The 20,580-nt window shown below is 32.4% G+C and overlaps 3 protein-coding genes across 4 annotated transcripts; all 3 read left to right on the top strand.

Annotated features, from left to right (window-relative positions):
• Positions 1 to 5,448: 5,448 nt before the first annotated feature.
• LOC100785142 (probable anion transporter 4, chloroplastic) lies at positions 5,449 to 12,752 on the top strand. Of its 2 annotated transcripts, none has more exons than XM_014767128.3 (9): positions 5,449 to 6,008; positions 6,391 to 6,617; positions 7,101 to 7,470; positions 7,763 to 7,807; positions 7,903 to 8,049; positions 9,139 to 9,276; positions 9,369 to 9,402; positions 9,898 to 10,077; positions 11,904 to 12,752. In XM_014767128.3, exons 1-9 carry the CDS (start codon positions 5,610 to 5,612, stop codon positions 11,936 to 11,938), a joined length of 1,575 nt encoding a protein of 524 aa, XP_014622614.1. In that variant the 5' UTR covers positions 5,449 to 5,609; the 3' UTR covers positions 11,939 to 12,752. The 2 variants fall into 2 exon arrangements, with proteins under 2 accessions (XP_014622614.1, XP_003544870.1); XM_003544822.5 differs by lacking the exon at positions 11,904 to 12,752 and adding an exon at positions 10,565 to 10,792 and having other exon boundaries at positions 5,451 to 6,008.
• Positions 12,239 to 12,752, top strand: LOC100784085 (histone H4). The gene has a single exon (XM_003544820.4). It carries the CDS (start codon positions 12,239 to 12,241, stop codon positions 12,548 to 12,550), a length of 312 nt encoding a protein of 103 aa, XP_003544868.1. The 3' UTR covers positions 12,551 to 12,752.
• Positions 12,753 to 16,004: 3,252 nt separating this feature from the next.
• On the top strand, positions 16,005 to 19,795 carry LOC100811511 (calmodulin-binding receptor-like cytoplasmic kinase 2). The gene is made up of 6 exons (XM_003544235.5): positions 16,005 to 16,446; positions 16,670 to 16,914; positions 17,124 to 17,289; positions 17,865 to 17,954; positions 18,092 to 18,387; positions 19,313 to 19,795. Exons 1-6 carry the CDS (start codon positions 16,197 to 16,199, stop codon positions 19,640 to 19,642), a joined length of 1,377 nt encoding a protein of 458 aa, XP_003544283.1. The 5' UTR covers positions 16,005 to 16,196; the 3' UTR covers positions 19,643 to 19,795.
• The last annotated feature ends 785 nt before the right edge of the window (positions 19,796 to 20,580 follow it).

Here is a 20,580-nt window from a genome sequence, read left to right as displayed (position 1 = left end):
TCGTGTGTTAGTTTGGTTTTAGTCCCTCTAATTTTTTTTGACATTTTTCATCTCCTAATTTTATAATGCATCACTCTACTCCTCAAAATAGTTTAGATAACGCTTTATAAAGGGATGAAAAAAAGTGATTTATAATAATATTTTAAGGACCAAAATGGTGCATTTCAAAATTGAGGGACAAAATATGGATAATTGTTTTTTAGAAAAACTAAAATTGAACTTAAAAATTTTAGAGGACAAAATATATTTTATCCTATTTTATATTTTTTGGGTGAAGTTTTATATTTTATTTTCATCTATATGATAATAAATATTATTAATTTTTTTTAAAAATGATTTGTCCCCATGGACCTCATGTCCTAAAATTTATTCTGACTTTTGTAGAAATGCATGGGACCAAAAGAGAAAAAAGTATTGTTTTCTAGATTGATGGGGTTGTAACAACCACATGTAGCGTGATCAAGCCTTGAATTTGAACTAAATACATTAGTTAAAATATTTTAAAAAATGCTAAATACCCTTTATTAGTATCCTTTGTTATTTTATTTGAAATACCCATGTATTACTCTTTTTCTTAACTAAGAGTTGAAAAAGGTTAAATTATTTTACTGGTCCCTAAATTAATTGGTAATTTTTAATTAGGTCTTGAATTTGTATTTATTTTTTAATTGAATCATTTTATCTAACTGTTACAGGGTTTAAGACATGCAAATGTAAGAATATTGGTCAAGAAATGTAATACTACTGACTTAAAGTGAAAATACTTAGTGTAACCATCTTGTAGAGATAACAATACTAGTTCAGGAACTAATTCAATCCAAGTGGTTAATTTTCTATAACAACAATTAGACAAAAATACTCAATTAAAAAATAAACACAAGTTCAATGATTCAATTAGGAAAAAAAAATAGTTCAATGACAAGGCATCGTGCAAAGAAGTTAGGCACTTGGATTTCAATACATCTCTGACAAGTATTTATGAAAGTCAATTTTCAGGGAGAAAAAATAGGACATCAAATTGCCTTTAAGGGTTAAAATCTTTGTACAAGGTATGATAGTTCATAACAAGGCATCATGTTGGGTGCTTGATTTGGTCGTGAAAATTTTACTTCTCAAATGGAGAAACAACTTCATAGGCATACCATACATGATTTTAGTGATTACTTCACTTGAAAGATTTGTCATCATTTGATTGGAGTGTCAATGCATCCATGTGATCCATATTCCTATGATTTCTTCTTGAATATTTTAATTTCATTTTTTGATAGTTTTTTTAATAAAGAAAACGAGTATATCAACGCACAACAAATACAAGAAAAAACTTAAAAAAAAAAGACAATCAGTGCCCTATTTTTTTAATTTTATTTATAAAAAATGAATTTGAAAAAATACTTTATGTAATGTGTTAAATTTTTAATATTCTTGAAAATTAATTTTAACATTTTAAAAAACAGTTTCTAGTAATATCAATCACCTTTAAGAACAACCCCTATAGATACAAATTGAGACTGTAAATATCAATCACCTTTATGTAAATTTGGAGGTAGCTCACAATCTATAAGCTCATTGAGCCCAAGTGAATTAACGAAACCAAGAACAACCCCATAGATACATATTGCTCCGTGAGTTGAGAAAGCCAAGGCAAAGGATGGAGAAGTCGAGGGAGATGCTGAGACTAAAATGTGTGCAATAACATTTTCAATTGTAAATCAAACATGTATTAATCTTGATATTGAAGTGAAATTGAATGTTCTTTGTGTTGTTATTACACGACAAGAGTGAGAAGTTGGCGAATGGAGCAATTGTGAATTTGGTGGACGAAGTTGGAGGTGTTGTCATCCATGAAGAGGGTCTCCCCATGAATGTTTCTGTTGACATGTCTATTTCTTTTCTCTCATATACTCTCGTTGGCATAAGTTATTCTCATAATAGCACCCCCTTCATTTCATTTCATCTTAATTCATGCCTACTATTTTGCTAAGAAGTTACATTTCAATTTAATGATCGATGCGTATCTAACTCTACTTTCACATCATTAATTTTTGTCCTTTGTGCATATAGTGTGACAATTGATAATGGCCTCATATCTACCAAGTCCAACATTCATAGGCTAGTTAATTACTATAAGAATAGCATTGGGGAAGTTTTGGAATTCGTAAACTTATTGTATAGATATATATGTTATACTAAAGAGGTCTAGCTTAGTTGGTTAAACATGAATGGTATCTGAGTTGTTATAGATCTCGTGATGCATGCCTTTGATCTTTTACAGATAAAAAAATAGATAGATATGCTATCCAACAATCCAATTAATTCTGCCAAACTGTTCAAAATGAACTGCACACACCATCTCAACTATTCAAAACATGTGTACTAACAATAGAAAAAATAAAAATGAGAGACATAAGATTGACCCTGTTCCGTTCCTAGAATGTCCCTTATCTGAAAGAAGAATGCTAACCTATGAAGTACAAACACCTCTTTTATTTGAAGTGTCGTTGTGTCAGACACATTTTCGATACCAACACATCTAGACACTTGTTTGACACTTTTTATTAGGTTTTTGATTCAAAAATTTCTTTTTTGTTGGCTTGAACACTTAAATCATTATCTTTACACAACTAATAAATTTGGAAAAACATAGAAGGTTGGTTTAAAAAGATGAATAGGTAATTTAGATATTTTGATATATATTATTCATATTTCATTTAATTAGAATCTCTCTATTTGCATGTGTATGCAGTATTCTCGTGTCCTATATTTTAGACATTAATAGTGTCGGTGTGTCCGCGCCATGTCCGATGTTCGTGCTTCTTAGATGCTAACAGACTCTTGAAAAGTGTGCTTTTGATCGTAACTTGTTGGTTTAAGTGGCAAGAAGCATGGTTCGCCTTAAATTATGTCTTAGTTTGACTCTTGTGAACGGAAAATGTAGGTGCTTGAAGAGCTTTGTCCTCTTAAATGGGTTCACCTGACTCTACTTATATTATGCTGAGGATTTAAAAAAAGAAAAAAAAAGAATTGTCCTTTTGTTAAGGTATCCATCCACTTGCCATTCCATGATTCCAACTACTTATTACAAAAGTTTTGCTTCAGATTTCATTAACAACTGGGTTCTTTGCACCACAAACAACTTCCCTACTCTACTTGCATATTTTAAATGTATATGTGTGTTATACCTTATGCACATATTGATATTATGTTGCAGGATGAACTAGAAATTACTTCTAGGTTGTTAGGAAGTAAAGGAGGTTATTCTGGGACCATTGTCCTCCTTAAAAACAAAGCAACTGGAGAATTGATAGCTGAAGGTCGTCATTCACTATTTGGTAGACATAACAGCAAAATGTAATTCAATATGGTAGATAGATGTGTATGAAATATATGTAAATAAATGAAAATGAAGGTTTTTTTTGGGAAACTGACTTCGATATGTGTCATTAGTCATTAACTAGATGAAGTTCTTATTGAGAGCATAATTTGAAGCATGTGCGTTGGAAAGTGAAAAATATATTAAGAAAATCCTGCTTGGTTTATTCAGTTTCTGTGGCCATTATTCCGTTTCTTCTTGTATATATATCTTTATTGCTAACTGAGACATCAAGTTCCAACATTTTTTGTTTCCTTGGTACAACTGCAATGATGAGGATATACCCAAAAAAGTGAGAATAGCATCACACCAACTATTTGGTGTTTACCTTATATCTGTGTTCATAATTTTTAAAATTGGATCGTTGTTTGAACTAGTTGGTTCATAATAAGCTTGGCTTGGATCAATAATAATTATAGCAAGGTTTTTAAAATTAAATCGGTCATTTAATTAAAGATAGTAGTTCAAAGTTTGATGGTTGTTGAATAAGTAATAGTTAAATTATATTATTTCAATTTTAAATATAATATATGAAACAGTGTTGAATAAAAAACAATATTTATAATTTTGTAATATCAAAAATTAAATCTCACTTATAATCATAACTCAAAATATGAAACTAACTCAAATGCCATATTATTAAAGTTTAACATCACTAACATTTTGCTGTATATAAAAAAAATCACTAACATTTATCAGCGACTGCAATTAAAAATTAAATAAATATATTAAGTCAAAATTATAGTATCCGTCATCATAATATTGATTTCTTTTTATAACTAATTTATTTTCTCACTAACCGATTCAAATCATTTTGTCCAGTTATATAATACATAATTATACTAGCAATACACTTCTTTAAATAATTTATGAACTGAATTTTAAAAATGAATGAATTTTAAATTTTTTGTTGAGAAACTAAAAATCAAATTTATGAACTAAAAACTTAATTAATCCTAAATTTTAGGAATAAAAAAGAATAAAATAAATTTTTTACCATAATTTTAATTATTTATCATATTAAATAATCCAATAAGAATAACCTTGCATTTTTACAGTAATACTAGTATTCTTTTTATGAACTTGGAATAGTTAAATTCTCACCTTTTTATAGAAATATTTTTGTGAAAAACATAGCTAAAAAAACATTCATGACTTTTTGATGATGTTATTTTTTAAACATAAATCAAACATGAGAAATATACATCGTTAATTTTATGTTATTGGAAAACTAAAAATATCATTCGTACCAAACCTCATCTATTTAATGGAAAAAAAAGTGAAATATAAACATGTTTTTAATTGGTATACACTAACATCATAATTTTTTTTACACCATAAACCAATTATAAGATGTGATATCTTAAAAAAATGTAAGTACAATCCTAATTACTTTAAAAATCGCACATATTATAAATTATAATTAGTCTAACAGTTTAAAGTTTTTTACACAATAATGTACTACTGTAACAATTAAACTCTATATTAATGTTGCAGTATCTTTAATATAGAGGGTTGAGTTATCCATCTAGAAACCATTACTCTATTTCATATTATTAATTTAGATTTTAAGTAAAATTAACTGAAAAGTTGATTGTTAGTTGGGAATTAGAATCTGATACTTAGAAAAATAACTTATTAATTATAAGTGTTTGGTAAAATTAATGACTAAAATAATTAAAAATGAAAAAAAATTAAAATATGATTTATTTTTTTAAAAAAAAATACATAAAAGAAAGAAGCTAAAAATTAACATTTTAAAAAAATATTAAAAATTACTAATACCGAATAGTTAAAGAAATGTTTTTGACTAGTAACAAAAATTAAAAAATTTACTGAAATCTATTATTGAATATAACATTAGTCATATAATCAATATGAACACGGCATTTCAAATACTTTAAATATTATTATTTCATCTCACTTCCTTTATTCTATCCATTTTTATCAATTTAAACGTTTTAGAGTATTAATTTACATCTTAAATCTCAATCTTACATGAACTAAATACATACTTCATATAAAAAAAAAATACTGGAGTAGTCTTTTTCTATTTATATTTTAATCTAGCCTGTAGTATTATTACAAATATCAAAACTACGTACTATATGATTCCTTTAAAATTACACTAAAAAAATGTGCAAAAGACAAGGCGATTTGCGTAATTGTCCACCACCTCACCAACCAAGCCGTCGTTCTGTTTAGTCACTGAAAAAAAAAACTTCCACCGTCGGCGGCCATGGCAGCGCTGTCCTCCGCCGTCACTCTTGCCGCCAAACCGCTCTCACTACCCCAAAATCACCGCGCCAGAGTAGCGGCGGCGTTGCACTCTCCCAAGCGCCACCTCAAGAGAACGGAATTCAAGTTCTTCGCCAATGGCTCATCCGCCTCTCTCCGCTCCCTTCCCCGCCTCTACGTTTCCTCCAACGACGCCCGCTTCAATTCCGGTCCCGAGGAGAGCCAGCAACAACAGTCGTCGAGTTTTGCAGAGTTCATCACTTCCGAGAGAGTCAAAGTGGTGGCCATGCTGGCTCTCGCTCTCGCTCTCTGCAACGCCGATCGCGTCGTCATGTCGGTGGCCATCGTGCCGCTGTCCCTCGCCAACGGGTGGAGCCGAGCCTTCGCCGGAATCGTCCAGGTTCTCGCACACCGACTGTTTGATGAATTGACTCTGCTGAATTTCTGTTTTTAGCTGCTGATTTGTGAGTTTAATAGGCATGCAGATTTACTGTAAAAGTTAGTACACTCTCAACTAATCAGAAATCATTTATGGTGTAATTTTTAAGAGAAAATAAGTTATGCACCCACTATATAAGTTATGCACCCATTATAAAATAAGTTATGCACTCACTTTACAATTTCAGTGCATGACCATTAAACTTAATTTTTAATATTTATAATAGAAGATAACAAACTTACCATATGAGAGTTTACAATTGGATCACAGCTTAAAACCTTTACAGTGCAAGTGCATGTATTATTTATTTGAGTTTAGCGTTGGATGGTTTGTGGTATTGCAGTCATCGTTTCTGTGGGGGTATCTGGTTTCCCCTATAGCTGGAGGGGTGTTGGTGGATCACTATGGTGGCAAAGTGGTCATGGCTTGGGGAGTGGCCTTGTGGTCACTTGCTACTTTTCTTACCCCTTGGGCTTCTCAGACCTCTCTCTTAGCTCTACTTACCGTCCGTGCTTTGCTTGGTGTTGCTGAAGGAGTTGCTCTTCCTTCCATGAATAACATGGTCGTCAGGTAAGGTGACTCTTTGCAAACTTGATTTTGGATAAGACTGTTTGAAGTGAAGTGATTTATGTTTGGAAACTTTTATATCTGAAAAAACATGTTCGTAGTGAAGTTAGTATAAATTGCTTTACATAAACAATACATTGAACCAAACATGAGCTTAACCCTTGCAAACTTGAGTTTGAATACGCCACCATGAAACAAAAAAACCAATGCTGAAATATTATTAAGATTGCTGAAAATCATGATTAACCCTTGCAAGCATGAGTTTGAATATGCCTCTGTGAAACCAAATACAGGCTCAATGTTTCATGCTCTGCACAATAGTCATTTTAAGATGTTATTATGTTACAATAATATGATTATGTTTTGGCTTATGAGTTTTTATTTTTTGAGATGGGCTTTGATTATCACTTTGTTATGATTTTATGGAATTGCTCAAGCGAAATAGGCTTGATATTTATAATGACTGGTTTTGGTTCTTTGCTTTAGATGGTTTCCACAAACTGAACGATCAAGAGCTGTAGGAATCTCAATGGCTGGATTTATGCTTGGATGTGCAATAGGGCTCACACTTTCTCCCATTCTCATGTCACAAGGTGGTATATTTGGTCCCTTTGTGATTTTTGGATTGTCTGGGTTTCTTTGGGTGTTGGTGTGGTTGTCTGCAACATCAAGCACTCCTGACCAGAGTCCTCAGATATCAAAATATGAGCTGGAGTATATATTGAATAGAAGGCAAAAGTCTTTTTCAGTGGAGACAGCTAAGCCCAAGAAAGTTAAAGTTATCCCTCCTTTCAGGCGCTTGCTTTCAAAGCTGCCAACATGGTCTCTAATCATTGCAAATGCCATGCACAGTTGGGTAATGCTTCACACTCCAGCATTTGTTTAATCTATGTTGCTGGTTTTCTTAATTGGAGCTGATAATTGTCATATTTGATAGCAAATTGTCATTTATTATGCCCCGATTGGATTCACTTATCTTTTTGCAAGAGGTAATCCTCACCTTTGGTTCTCATCCAAGCCATCAAAAGAAAAATATAACGGAGGTTCCTTAAATGTGGTGCAGGAGCCCGCATCATGCAGTGTTGTTACTATCATTCATGCAAATTCTTATTTGTTGCCCTTTTAAATTTTTTTTTCTTATTTCGCAGGGTTTTTTTATTGTTCTTTCTTGGATGCCCATATACTTCAGCTCAGTAAGGCTTATCATATTTAGTATTGTGATTGTCAAATTATAAAAATATTTAGAAATCAACAATTAGAACCACATATAAATGGTTTTCCATTATAGGTGTACCGTGTGGATCTCAGGCATGCAGCATGGTTTAGTGCAGTTCCATGGGCTTTGATGGCTGTCATGGGTTACTTTGCTGGCTTGTGGTCGGATATGATGATACAAAGTGGTACTAGTGTCACTTTGACGCGTAAGATTATGCAGGTATGTTGCATTGCATATATTAGAAAAGAGCGGAGAGACATGTAAGATTTCTACATGGGTAGACTTTAAATTTATCCCTTGATGTAGATTGCAGATGAATTGTAAAATCATCAGTAACAAACTTTTATTTCTAATTTAATTAAAAACTAGATTTCCTTATTGTATTAATGTCATGACAAATTGCTCCTGGATATTTGGGAGAATTTTAGATAGAGGCCAACCACAGCTATTTATGGATTAGGAATGGAATAAATTCACAGAAAGGACAAGTGGCAATTGAGATGAGTGGAGAGATGGAAACAATTCTACATACTTGGGGGGGAGGGGGGGGGGGGGGGCATTACCCTGGGATTCTTTTCTGCAGTTATCTTGTTGTTTTCCTCAATAGAATAGACAGAAAAGGGGAACTATCCTCTGTTGTTTCAATTTTCAGCAGAATTTCATAGTTTTCTATTCTATCCTATTGGTGGGTCCTATCGAAGCACTTGTTGATGTATAATAAAAGTCTTTGGTTTTGGATAGTGCTCAATGGTGTCATTTGATTCATGTAGTTGACCCCATTTGGTGGGAAAAGGCTTTGATTGTCTTCTTGTAGTTATCTTTATTTTCTCCACTCATCCCAGTTTGGATTTGGTTGTTCTCACAATATATAGGTTTGAATGTAGGCTTAAATATGTTTTTGATCCTTAATAAATATCCGATTTTTGTGTTTGCTCCCTAATAATTTTTTGTTTTGCGTTGAGTCCCTAATAAAACAACATTTTTATTTTTGGTCCTTGATATTTTGTTTTAGTCCTTGATAAATTATCGAATTTTGTGTTTGCTCCCCAATAAATTAGCGAATTTTGTTTTAGTCCCGATTGGTAACAAATGAAAAAAAATTATTCGGGAGCAAACACAAAATTCACTAATTTGTCAAGGACTAAAATATAAGTACCAAGGATTAAAAACAAAATTATTATTTTATTAGAGACTCAACGCAAAACAAAAATTTATTAGAGAGCAAACGCAAAAATTGGATATTTATTAAGGATCAAAAACATATTTAAGCCTTAAATGTATAATACGTATTCTTCACTTTCACTGCAGTGCATTGGTTTTGTTGGTCCTGGACTCTGCCTCATTGGCTTAGCAACAGCTAAAAACCCCGCGATTGGTTCTGCTTGGCTTACTTTAGCTTTTGGCCTGAAATCCTTCAGTCACTCTGGTTTTCTTGTGAACCTTCAGGTTTCTATTTTCAGTCATGTAAAAACAATTTATTTTTTTTGGTTAGAAGTCTTCTGCCTCTAATATAATGTTCATATTCTTTGTTATCACAGGAGATTGCACCACGGTATTCTGGTGTTTTACATGGTATGCTTTTATCTTGTGGGGATTGTACATGTTTTGTTGTTCCACAGCGCATTTAATAAGATTAGTAGCACATTGTCATCTGTAAATACATTTGAAATCAATTGGAGCCTGTATTATGTTTATCTTTATATGCGATGTGTGGTAAAAGGTAAATTGGTAGCTATTATTTTTCCATCTAGAATTGGGTAATTCCTTTAACTAGTGTAGGAGTTAATTAAAGAAGTTCTCTTGTGCTATCTAACCTATTGAAATATAATTGACCAAACTATGCCGTGGATGTATAAAGCACTTTGTAGTGCCCTTCATGAATGCAAGATATACCGATTGAACTATTTACATTTAATGGACTTTTAATGCTAGGTAGTGGACTTTTAACATATATGGGGAAAATAGGGTGAAATATAAGCAAAATCTGCTAGGAGCTGAGAAAATACTTGTCTATGTACTTTACAATAAGATCTCTTATAATGAAGACCTCTTGATTTCTTGTTCTAGGAATATCAAATACGGCTGGAACATTGGCTGCTATAATTGGAACAGTAGGAGCTGGGTTTTTTGTTGAACTAGTTGGTTCCTTCCCAGGATTTCTGTTGCTTACATCGCTCCTTTATTTTCTTGCTGCTATTTTCTATTGCCTATTCGCTACTGGAGAAAGAGTAAATTTTGACGATCCTGGTGAGCTTAAATATATGTATATTTGCCTTTCAACTTGCAAATATATTTTAGAACTTTGTCCTGGCATACTAGTCTTGCTTTTGTGGATACTGGTATCCTTGGTGTTTTGTGTGTGGTCTTGCAAACACCACTACCCACTAACCAAATGTATGGAGCATATCAAGTAAATCATGTTATATTGTTAGAGAAACAAATATATGATCTACCATAAATCATCAAGATTAAAATATAAACAAATGTGGCCTTTTAGGTTTCTTTTAATTCTTATCATCTATGTAAACATATATGGCTAAGATTTGTTTTGCTCACTTAAAATAAACAAATCCTCTCTCTGTGGATATCTTCTGTAATTTCGGTATGCATGTTTGTTTTACAGAATATTCTTTCGCATGTTAAAATTACTTTTTGTGTTTCTAATTTTGTTATAGTAAATGTTGGACTCCTATTAATTTGTAAATTGCTGATGAGATGTATTTCAAACTAACAGTTGTCTGAGAGTGTGCTGGAAACTTCATACTGTAGTGTACAGTTCAATTGCTTGTATATGAAAGGAGATAGCTGAAGAATCCCAGAGATGGTATTTAAGAGAATGTATTTAAGAGAGAGAGAGAAAACTATACAGTAATAAGGTTTCTTTTCTGATAATGGATAGTGTGTATGATATGGCATTTTCACGTAATATATGCATGACCTGCTGTTCAAATGCAGAACTAAACACAGGCATTTTGGCGTAGATCATTCTATCTCTGTGCCCTCCATTGCACAGATTATATTCCCATATACTTCCCTTTTGAAATTATTAACCAACATATCCCTTTTTTTTCAAGTGTGAATTCGGGTCCCCTCCCACCGAATTCACACGTGTTTTCTTTCGCCGTTTCTTAAAAACTGTTGAGAATTCAGTTTTCCTAACAAAACTGAATTCTTAACGTGATTTTTTTTCTTTCTATTTTGTTATTAAAAAATTATTTGTCATTTGTGTTAGTCCCTTTACCAAGTCTTCTTTGTTAAATTTAATGGAACATCTTATATAGCACGTCCCACAGTTCACATGTGTAGTGATTATTTTTTAAGAGTTTAATAAGGCTAGATGTGAAATGTTGTAACAAAGTGTGTATTTGTCCTTGAATTTGACAAAATTAAAGAATAGTTCATGAATTCGTGTTTCATCCCTAATTAAGCATGCTAATCAAATATGAGCTCATAACCTCAACCAATTTTTAACGAGAAAAACTAATTTGATTAGGTTTAAGTTTAGGTTTTCCTGACTTAAAAAAATAGGTTTTGGCTTAGGGGATGTAACTCCATGCCCTAAACTTGCCTTGTGGGGATAAAAAACATAATCTCATAAGATTTTAAATTTAAAACATTTAAAAATAATGTTGTGATTTTTTTAAAAATCCACATTTACAATAATACACATTTTCATATTAAAAAACCATGTAATCATATCATAAAAAATTTCTTATTTATCTTTTTCAAGAAATATTGAAACAAAAATCTCTAAAAAACAACTTCCGAATTTTCAAATAAAAAAGTTCATGTAATTACTTTATTTTCTTGATTGATAATTCATTTAGGTACCCTTCGGTTGGATTGAAGGAAAGAAAATGAAAGAAGAAAGAAAAAGAAAATTGAATTGAGAAGAAAATAAGAGGAAAAAAATTTTAAATTTCCTTTCCATAAATCAAATTTTCTCTTCCTTTTCTTTCCTCTATTTCTTCACCAAAATAGAATTTTGTTTTTACTATATATTTATGTTTTTCTTGTATTCAAACATACCAATAATGTATCATTAAAATTATATCCTTTTTTTTTCTAAGCAGCTGGCTGTTACGAAGTACGGGTCCCTAGGCGATAGAAAATCCCGATCCGTGGTTTCTTTTCGACAAACCAATCTAAACCGTCGAAATATTTCCATCAACGCTCCGCAACGTCCTACACTCCTCACCACGGATCGCGCTCACAAGCCGTCGATTAACAAACCCCCGGACGGCCACGATGAAAGTAACCCACTCTCGAATCTCGATTCATAATACCCGCACTCTTCCCGCTCCAAATAAATACCACATTCCCTCCCACCCTTTCCCATCATCAAATCAAAAACCCTAATTCCCAAATTCTCTCATTTATCAAGTTTCAACCAAGAAAAGCAGCAACAATGTCGGGTCGCGGAAAGGGTGGGAAGGGTTTAGGAAAGGGAGGAGCAAAGAGGCATCGCAAGGTGCTCCGCGACAATATCCAGGGAATCACGAAGCCCGCGATTCGGAGACTGGCGAGAAGAGGTGGCGTGAAGAGAATCAGTGGTTTGATCTACGAAGAGACCAGGGGCGTGCTCAAGATCTTTCTCGAGAACGTGATTCGCGATGCCGTGACGTACACGGAGCACGCTAGGAGGAAGACAGTGACGGCCATGGATGTCGTTTACGCTCTCAAGAGGCAGGGAAGGACTCTCTATGGTTTCGGAGGCTGAGGGTTTGGCCTTCTTTGGTGGCTTTGGTTTGTGTAAATGGAAGGAATTTGTGTTTTGTAGTGATTATATATGTACTTGGATTATCTTCTGCTCGGTACATGCTCAAGGTTCTTCTGTTTTTTTTTTTTTAATTCTACTAGTAATTGCATCCTAATTGTTTTGAATTGAAGTAAATTTAGTGAATGATGAATGTTGGATGTTCTATTTCTCGCATTTATTATTGTTAGTAGTGGTGTGGGAGAGATAACTTTTAAGTGGGTTGTTAATGCTAATATTAATTTGTTCCTTTTTTGCTTTCTTACAACTGGGATTGATGTGGAGAAGTTTGATAGTTGATTCTTGTGGTGTTATTTTGAAACATTGTTTTGTGTTCTTTATCAGCGAAGAATTGATAGTTTAGTTCTGAAGTGGGTGTGTTGAGAATTTGAACTTTTTGCTGAATTTAACTTATTCAAACGCACTTTGTTGTTGTTCAATGACGAGAATGAGGCCTGGCTTAAGTGCAGTCGTGTTAGTTGAAAAGTAATGTTTTTTTCCCATGGGAATTAACTTGAAGTTCAATCTATTGCCATCTGTGTTTTCATATGAGGTTTGGGCAGTTTTTGTTGGAAATAAACGCTTTTACATCTGCTTTAAGCATATGTAGTGGTCGTTTTGAAATTGGTTTATATCTCATTAGGAAACTGGATACTGGGTTTCTCATTCTCAACCATGGGCATTTGATGATGAGTTTTGAAGCATATTAGGAACCTAGTTAAATTACTTTTCGTCTTAGGATAGCTTTTCCCATTCAACTTTACTCTCTTTTTACGTTTTTTTGGTTAATTGTTTCTCTTATTTATCTAGAATGAGTTAGACTTGCCGATGGACTCATTAATCATGAATGTTTCGGGAATTTTTTTTCTTCTGTACCAATTACAAAGAGAAGAGAGAATGCTGAGAATTTCTTATAATTAAGAGTGAAAAAAATAATCTAATTTACAGGAAGAGTAATTTCTAATAATAAAAATGAATATTCTAAATTTTTCCTAAAGATTATTGGATGTGATGCACAACATTTGATACGTACGTGTAATGAATTGAGGTCCAACTCTTCATATTCAAGTTTGACTCCATTACCATACACAATAACTGATACTGACCCGCACTTTTAGAGTTAGCCTCTTGGGAGTCTTCAATTGCAAAGTTCGCCTTCTCCTATAAAATATTGCATTTATTTCTCTTTTAAGTTATTATATATTAAAAATATTACACTATATCTTCACCCAAATCTTCACCCAAAAAAAAAAAAATATTATGAGTATATAAATTTAAGATATGGCTTTTCTTTATAAAACTAATTTTATTGAAAGAGATAGAATGTTATTATAAATGGAGTCTTATTTTTGTCATTGTATATTGGTGCCAAGTATTTGTTGATTAATTTTTCTATCCTGGTTTTTTATCCACTAGACTTAAACCTTAATTTTCACTTAAGGGACTAGTGTTACTTGAACCAACAATTTGGTATAAATAGAGTCTTATTAACTATGTTTTAAGGACTCTAATTAATAAAACAATAATAAATTCTTTTATTAAAAATTATTTTAAGAATGTATTGAAAAGTTTTGGTTGATGTATTAATATTTCTTAAAAAATTCACTTTTAATTTGTTGATCAATTTCAAGCATTAGTTACTAAGTATTTAAGTGAGACATTGATGAATAAAGATAATTAAGACATTTTTAGTGATCTAAAACAATAAATAATTTGGAAAATATATTTAAACAGAGAGGAAAAGAATATTGATTGAGTTTAGTTTTTATGTTTTGTTTGGTGTTTTTTTACAGTGTCAACCACTGTAAAGTCATATTAGGTATGGCTGCTAATAAATAATGTAAAAATTAATAAATTTATGGTATTTAATAACTTGTGATTGAATGAAAATATAACTTAATATATTTAAATTAAACTCTTCACATCTTAATAATTTTACATAGAATATGAAATTAATTAATCCAACCTTTGAATTAAAAGTTCTTATAACATATATTAAGTTTATAAAGCTTTATGCAAATAAAAAAATTAATTGATGTCTCATCATATTAATTTGTTGTGAGGGATAATATACTATTTAAAATATAAATAAATGTCTGTTGCTAGATAACCAACCAACAAATGCCTAATTTATGTGGAATTTCATATACATAGTAAGAAATTTGATATACACACACACATGCAAGTAATGAGTATATAAATAGCCTTCAAATATTCAATTTTTAAGTTTCCACAAATATTAAATTAATATTTGATGCTCAGAAGAAGCCTAAGCCTATTCAGGTAAAATTTAATTTGATTTAATCCATTTTCATCTCTACCTGGATTGCATAGAAACAGGATGGTTTAAGATTTTACAAATTCGATGGAATACTCAAACGTGTCTTTCTTGCATAAGAAGACAGGGACGTGGAGTGCTGAAATCATTGTTTGATAATAATTGATTAATTGGACACATCAACAAATATTGCTTTTGCTTTAATTAATAAAAAGACATCATAGTAATTGTTTCAAAATAGGAGTTAATAAAAATAGGCAAAACCCTCTTATATAAAAAAAGGTAAAGCCCACTTCAAAATAGGTAAAAATAGGTTTTGAAAGAAATTAGTCTCCAATTAGTTAAAAGATATTTTTGATGAAAAAAAAAGTATTAATAATATAAAAAATATATATTATATTTTTTATCATTATGACATTAATGTGATGACTAATTTTCATAAAAAATCTAGTTGGTTAGGTTTAGTGAAAGGTCCTCTCAATAACATTTTTTTATTTATAAAATTAAAATTTAAAATTTTACTTAAAGAAATCGAACTTAATATTACTTATATCAATCATTTTTTGATTATTTATAATTTTATACTACGGTTAAATAAACTCAAATGATAATGTATTTCATTCTATTGAGGGAAAATAGAAAAAATAAAATAAAACAACTTAGGGTGTCTAATTGACAGGGGAAAAACAAACACATCATCATTCTTTATAAAACATTGATGTGGAAGTTAAAAGAAATATAAATTTCTTTTGGTAAATAAAAAGATCCGGATTAGGAATAGCTATTTCTAAAAGACCAAGACGCCCAATTTTCTATTAGCTTATCCTTATTAAAAATGTAAATTATAACTTTATTTTTAAAATAAAATCATTGCCATTGGCCAAAAATCCCAGTAGGGACTAAGGCCGGCCGGCCATGATGCTATATTATCTAATTCAAGTGAAAATCTTCAAAAATAATAATAAAAACCTAATTCAAGTGAGGTATTGACCTGGTATCACATGAAACAAAAGTGAAAAAAAAAAAAAAAAACTCATTGACCTAGTTTTTTTTTTTTTTTTTTTGAGCTCATTCTTTGACGGGGTTGGATGATTGCTACAATATTGGTATGGCTTTGACTTTTCAAATGTTAACTTGAAAAGGCAAAACTACTACTGCTGGCAACTCAAGTTTGTTGGACTGATACAAAACGTGAATGAAGAAATGGTCTGAGACAAATAAATTATAAGGCAAGAAAACAACACATGAGCAGAAATCATGAGACCTTCCCCTTTATATTTTAGACACAAGAAATGATCTTGTCTTTGATTAGCTTTGCCATCTCATCTCCAAATGAAGAAAACACCACCCCCCAATTTGCATCAATCTAGCCAAAGTAGACAGAATGCTAATCTCCAATTTGTTGGAACAAACAATGATGCAAAGAGGCACAGTTCTAAGACACTGAGATCTTTGAAGTATGCTGCCAAGAAATGTGCAGCTGTTTTTTCATTGTTTCTCTATGGCAAAAGAAAATCAGCCTCATATGTTGTTGGGAATGATGGCAGAAAGAATACATCCAAAGTTAGAGGGGTGGTATCATGTAAGTATGTTGAAAAAAAAAAATTCTTTTGCTTTTTGGGTGATTTGAAATGATTTTGTTGTGCTTGCACATGGTCAACCCTTTATGCAAAGTGGGGGGGTTTAGATCATGGGAAACTTTTATAGCAAATGCAAAGTAACTTCAGCATGACGTGATGAATGCTTTTGTGGTGTTCTTGTAATGAGATTTTCTAAAATTGAGTAAGATGTGCTATACTTTGCAGCATCAACTGATTTGTCATCTGAGAGTACCACCAAGAATTCATCAAAATGGAAGTTTTCTTATTCTTACGCATCATCCATTACTGCAAGTGGACAACTTGGAATTGGCAACTTTTCCTTTGAAGAAATTTACAAGTCAACTGCAAAATTCTCTCCAGCTAATGAAATTGGGCAAGGTGGCTTTGGAACTGTCTACAAGGGAAAGCTTAATGATGGATCTATTGTTGCCGTGAAGCGTGCCAAGAAGGTATGGTATAATGTTCATCTTTTGACTGTTTCCCATCTCTAGAACTTGTTCAATTGTGTTCAAGATGATGTAAAAGTGAAGCATATTCATCAGTTACTGTAATTTTTGCAAGCATAGGTTGCTAGATCTCCATCTTTTTTTACTGTCTTTTCTTTTGTGCATTGGGGATTTATGTGTGATGAAGCCTAATGCAGTGAATTTTCTTGCAGGATGTAATACACAATCACTTACATGAGTTCAAGAATGAAATATACACCTTGTCACAAATTGAGCATCGGAATCTTGTGAGGTTGTATGGATATTTGGAGCATGGAGATGAGAAGATTATTGTTGTTGAATACGTTGGTAATGGTAACCTTCGAGAACATCTAAATGGTAAGTCCTGGTCAGTCAGTCATCTATCATGTGAAAAAGTGAATTATTTTCATTTTATACACAGCTGAATAAAATGTATGATCATAATGTGGTATCTTCCAAGTTTAGGAACAAGAGCTAATTTTACATAACCAATTTCAAGAAGCTGAAACACTTGGATCAACTAAACTGGAAAGGAAATGCAGTGTGGATCCACAACACAATTAGGAATACCTCTTTGCATCAATCATATATAATCTTTCATTCATATGTTCCCAGACTAGAAATTACACCCTCTGAAGATTAAAGCAACATAAGGTCTAACTTTTCTCTAGTATTCTTACATTGATAAGACTTCCAAGCCTTTTCATCTGAAACTTTTCTGAATGTTTAGCTTCACATTATGTTGTATGTATATATATGTTAGTCATGTGTATAGCCGGGTCTTGGCTCAAGTGGTTGGGTGGGGTGTAGGTTCTTCATGTGCCAAAATAGACTCATGCAGTTTATATATTAGCCAACAATGCAATACCCAGATGCAGTTGCTTCACAATATATTACAGTGGTGACCTAAAAATAGTGGATTATTAATGCAGGTATTCGGGGAGAAGGACTAGAAATTGGGGAGCGTCTAGACATAGCAATTGATGTAGCTCATGCAGTAACTTACCTGCATATGTACACAGGTATGTCCATAGAACTAAATTAGAAAGGAACATATCTGCTACAACATATTTGAATTCTGTATAATTGTGATGTATCTAATTGAACTCTAAGGGAAGGGTATTTGCAATAGTAACCTTACTATGTATTGTATTGACAGATAATCCAATTATCCATAGAGACATCAAAGCATCGAACATCTTAATCACTGAGAACCTAAAGGCCAAAGTGGCAGATTTTGGATTTGCACGGTTGTCTGATGATCCTAATGCAACTCATATTTCAACTCAAGTTAAAGGAACAGCTGGATACATGGATCCTGAGTATCTTAGAACATACCAACTAACTGAAAAGAGTGATGTTTATTCCTTTGGTGTATTGCTTGTTGAAATGGTGACAGGACGGCATCCAATAGAACCAAAGAGACCAGTTGATGAGAGAGTTACAATCAGATGGGTAAGTATATTATTCCCAAATTTCAACTCAGGAAATGAGCACATCACTTTAGAGTAAGCTGTAATTGTTTCAACTGTTTGTGAAAGTCAACTAAATTTCAATCAAAATTCTGAAAGCATGAAGTGAATTTTTGATATCCAATTAAAAGGGTGTATGAGGAAAAATAGTAGATGTAGGGAATTACAACACCTGACTTAGTTGTAACTGTTTGTAACAGAATTCTAACTAACTGATTATTGTTAGCTAATTCAGTAGTGTTGAGAATTGAATAGTCAATATGTATAGAAGGAAAGACATCTCATTGGTAAGCAAAGGGGTTGGAATAGAGCCCAATCTGTCACCATCTTGATACAAGATTGGGGATTAGGATTTCCTGAATAATACTTCATCTTTTTGTTCCTATTGATCCAACTCTTCGTCAATTTGGTGCGGTGTCCACTGGCTGATTTATATTTAGTTCCTTGTAAGATGTTGTAGTAGTACAACTGTATAACTGACCTAGTCAATGTACATTTTGATCCATTAACATTTTTAACTTATATTTTATGTGTTCAGCGAATAAATTCCTAGATATAGAAAAATAAATCTACTTGCAAGAGAAGTCAAATTCAGTTTCTCTCTGTCGAAAGAAAATTTGAATGGAAGATATGATATATAAGCATTGTTGCTGAATCAAGTGTCAAAATTAGATCCATACAGTCTTCCTTGCTATATCGAGTTGGCTATGATCATGTTTCCATAGTGCTTTGGTTAATTTTGTGAGAATAAGTTCCTTATGCAGATGATAATGTAATCCAATGCATATCATGCTTTTTCCCTTGTATCTTAAAATGATAATGATATGACAATGAAACTGGTAAAGGATACATCCACAGAATGGTTGAATAGATTAAACATTAAACAAACATAATTTGCATGTATGCAGGCAATGAAGATGCTGAAACAAGGGGATGCTGTATTTGCCATGGACCCTAGGCTGAGAAGAAATCCAGCCTCCATCAAGGCAGTAAAGCAGGTTCTCAAGCTAGCTCTCCAATGTGTTGCGCCTTCAAAACAATCACGGCCGCCTATGAAGAATTGTGCAGAGGTTCTGTGGGACATCCGCAAAAGTTTTAGAGATGAAGCCAATTCTGATCATCCTCCCCTTCCTTCTCACCATTCTGCAAACTTTCCTCAAAGAGAAAAGAATAAGTTTGGTATTGAAGATGATGACAGCTATAAATTTGTCTCTGTACCTAATCATATTCGTTCATAAATTTTTGTTCGTTGTTTGTTCAGATTGTCAACACCTTATCAGTTTTTGGTGCCCTTGTGATATAGATTCCATTGATTTGTATTAGGTCTCTGATTGATGAAAAAAGTTTTAAATTGTATAATGAAATTTATATTATATGAAGAAGTCTGACTACAAGGGAGGAAAGGTAGCTGAAACTCAGAAGAACATTACAGGCTAAATTGAATTAAAAAAAAAAAAACAAAAGAAAACTTTCTTAATCCTATTGACAGTCTGCAAGTTCTGGTTGTGGCATAAGATCCTGTTCTCCAGTCTACCATATTTAAGAAAGATATGGATGGAGGTTATGTAAAGACAATCTTATAAATTTTATTTGTAAATAAAACTCAAACATTGATCAAAGAAGTAAAGGACATATTACTCATACTTATTAGTAGGCTAAGTTTTTGTCACAAATACCTGCTTTGTCCCCACTTGCTGTTATGTAACACTGCTTTTACCGAAGTGCCAAACACAACCTTTGTCCATTTTTGTTGCTTTCAATTGAAGTTTTCAAACCAAAACTATCTGTCCCTTTCCTCACATGATTTTTGCTTGCTTCTCTCTCTCTCTCTCTCTCTCTCTCCTCTTTAGTGTTTTTGTCACTTCGGTCTCCACTCTTGTCTTACATTCTCCCTTTGTGGCCCAGCATAGCTAGAAATAGTGAAATATATTCTTTCCTCTTTTAACTTGTTTGAACAATCAAAACCCAATTTTCTGTCTGGTTATTTCTCTGTTTTCTGTCTTGCCTATTTCTTCAATTTTTGAGCTTAATAATGGCACTGCTTAAAATTATAAGTGGTAATAATCTCCAATTAATGCTTTCTGTTTATGATAATTTTGAATGACAGCAACAAGTTTATTGTTGTGAACAACTGTGTGGCTTTGATTAGTAGGTAATTATGTGTGTGAGAGAGAGT

Source organism: Glycine max, chromosome 14, assembly GCF_000004515.6.
Source record: "Glycine max cultivar Williams 82 chromosome 14, Glycine_max_v4.0, whole genome shotgun sequence".
Taxonomy (NCBI): Eukaryota; Viridiplantae; Streptophyta; class Magnoliopsida; order Fabales; family Fabaceae; genus Glycine; species Glycine max.
The sequence above is the reverse complement of the archived record's forward strand: the minus strand, read 5'-3'. Positions and strand labels throughout refer to the sequence as shown.

What these genes read in the sequence shown, in the direction of transcription:
- LOC100811511 (XM_003544235.5), top strand. Translation starts at nt 16,197, where the DNA reads ATGAAGAAAACACCACCCCCCAATTTGCATCAATCTAGCCAAAGTAGA. An exon ending in CCTTCGAGAACATCTAAATG is followed by an intron (nt 17,290 to 17,864) that starts GTAAGTCCTGGT and finishes TTATTAATGCAG; the next exon opens with GTATTCGGGGAGAAGGACTA. An exon ending in AGAGAGTTACAATCAGATGG is followed by an intron (nt 18,388 to 19,312) that starts GTAAGTATATTA and finishes GCATGTATGCAG; the next exon opens with GCAATGAAGATGCTGAAACA.
- LOC100785142 (XM_014767128.3), top strand. Translation starts at nt 5,610, where the DNA reads ATGGCAGCGCTGTCCTCCGCCGTCACTCTTGCCGCCAAACCGCTCTCA. An exon ending in CCTTCGCCGGAATCGTCCAG is followed by an intron (nt 6,009 to 6,390) that starts GTTCTCGCACAC and finishes GTGGTATTGCAG; the next exon opens with TCATCGTTTCTGTGGGGGTA. An exon ending in ATGAATAACATGGTCGTCAG is followed by an intron (nt 6,618 to 7,100) that starts GTAAGGTGACTC and finishes TCTTTGCTTTAG; the next exon opens with ATGGTTTCCACAAACTGAAC.
- LOC100784085 (XM_003544820.4), top strand. Translation starts at nt 12,239, where the DNA reads ATGTCGGGTCGCGGAAAGGGTGGGAAGGGTTTAGGAAAGGGAGGAGCA.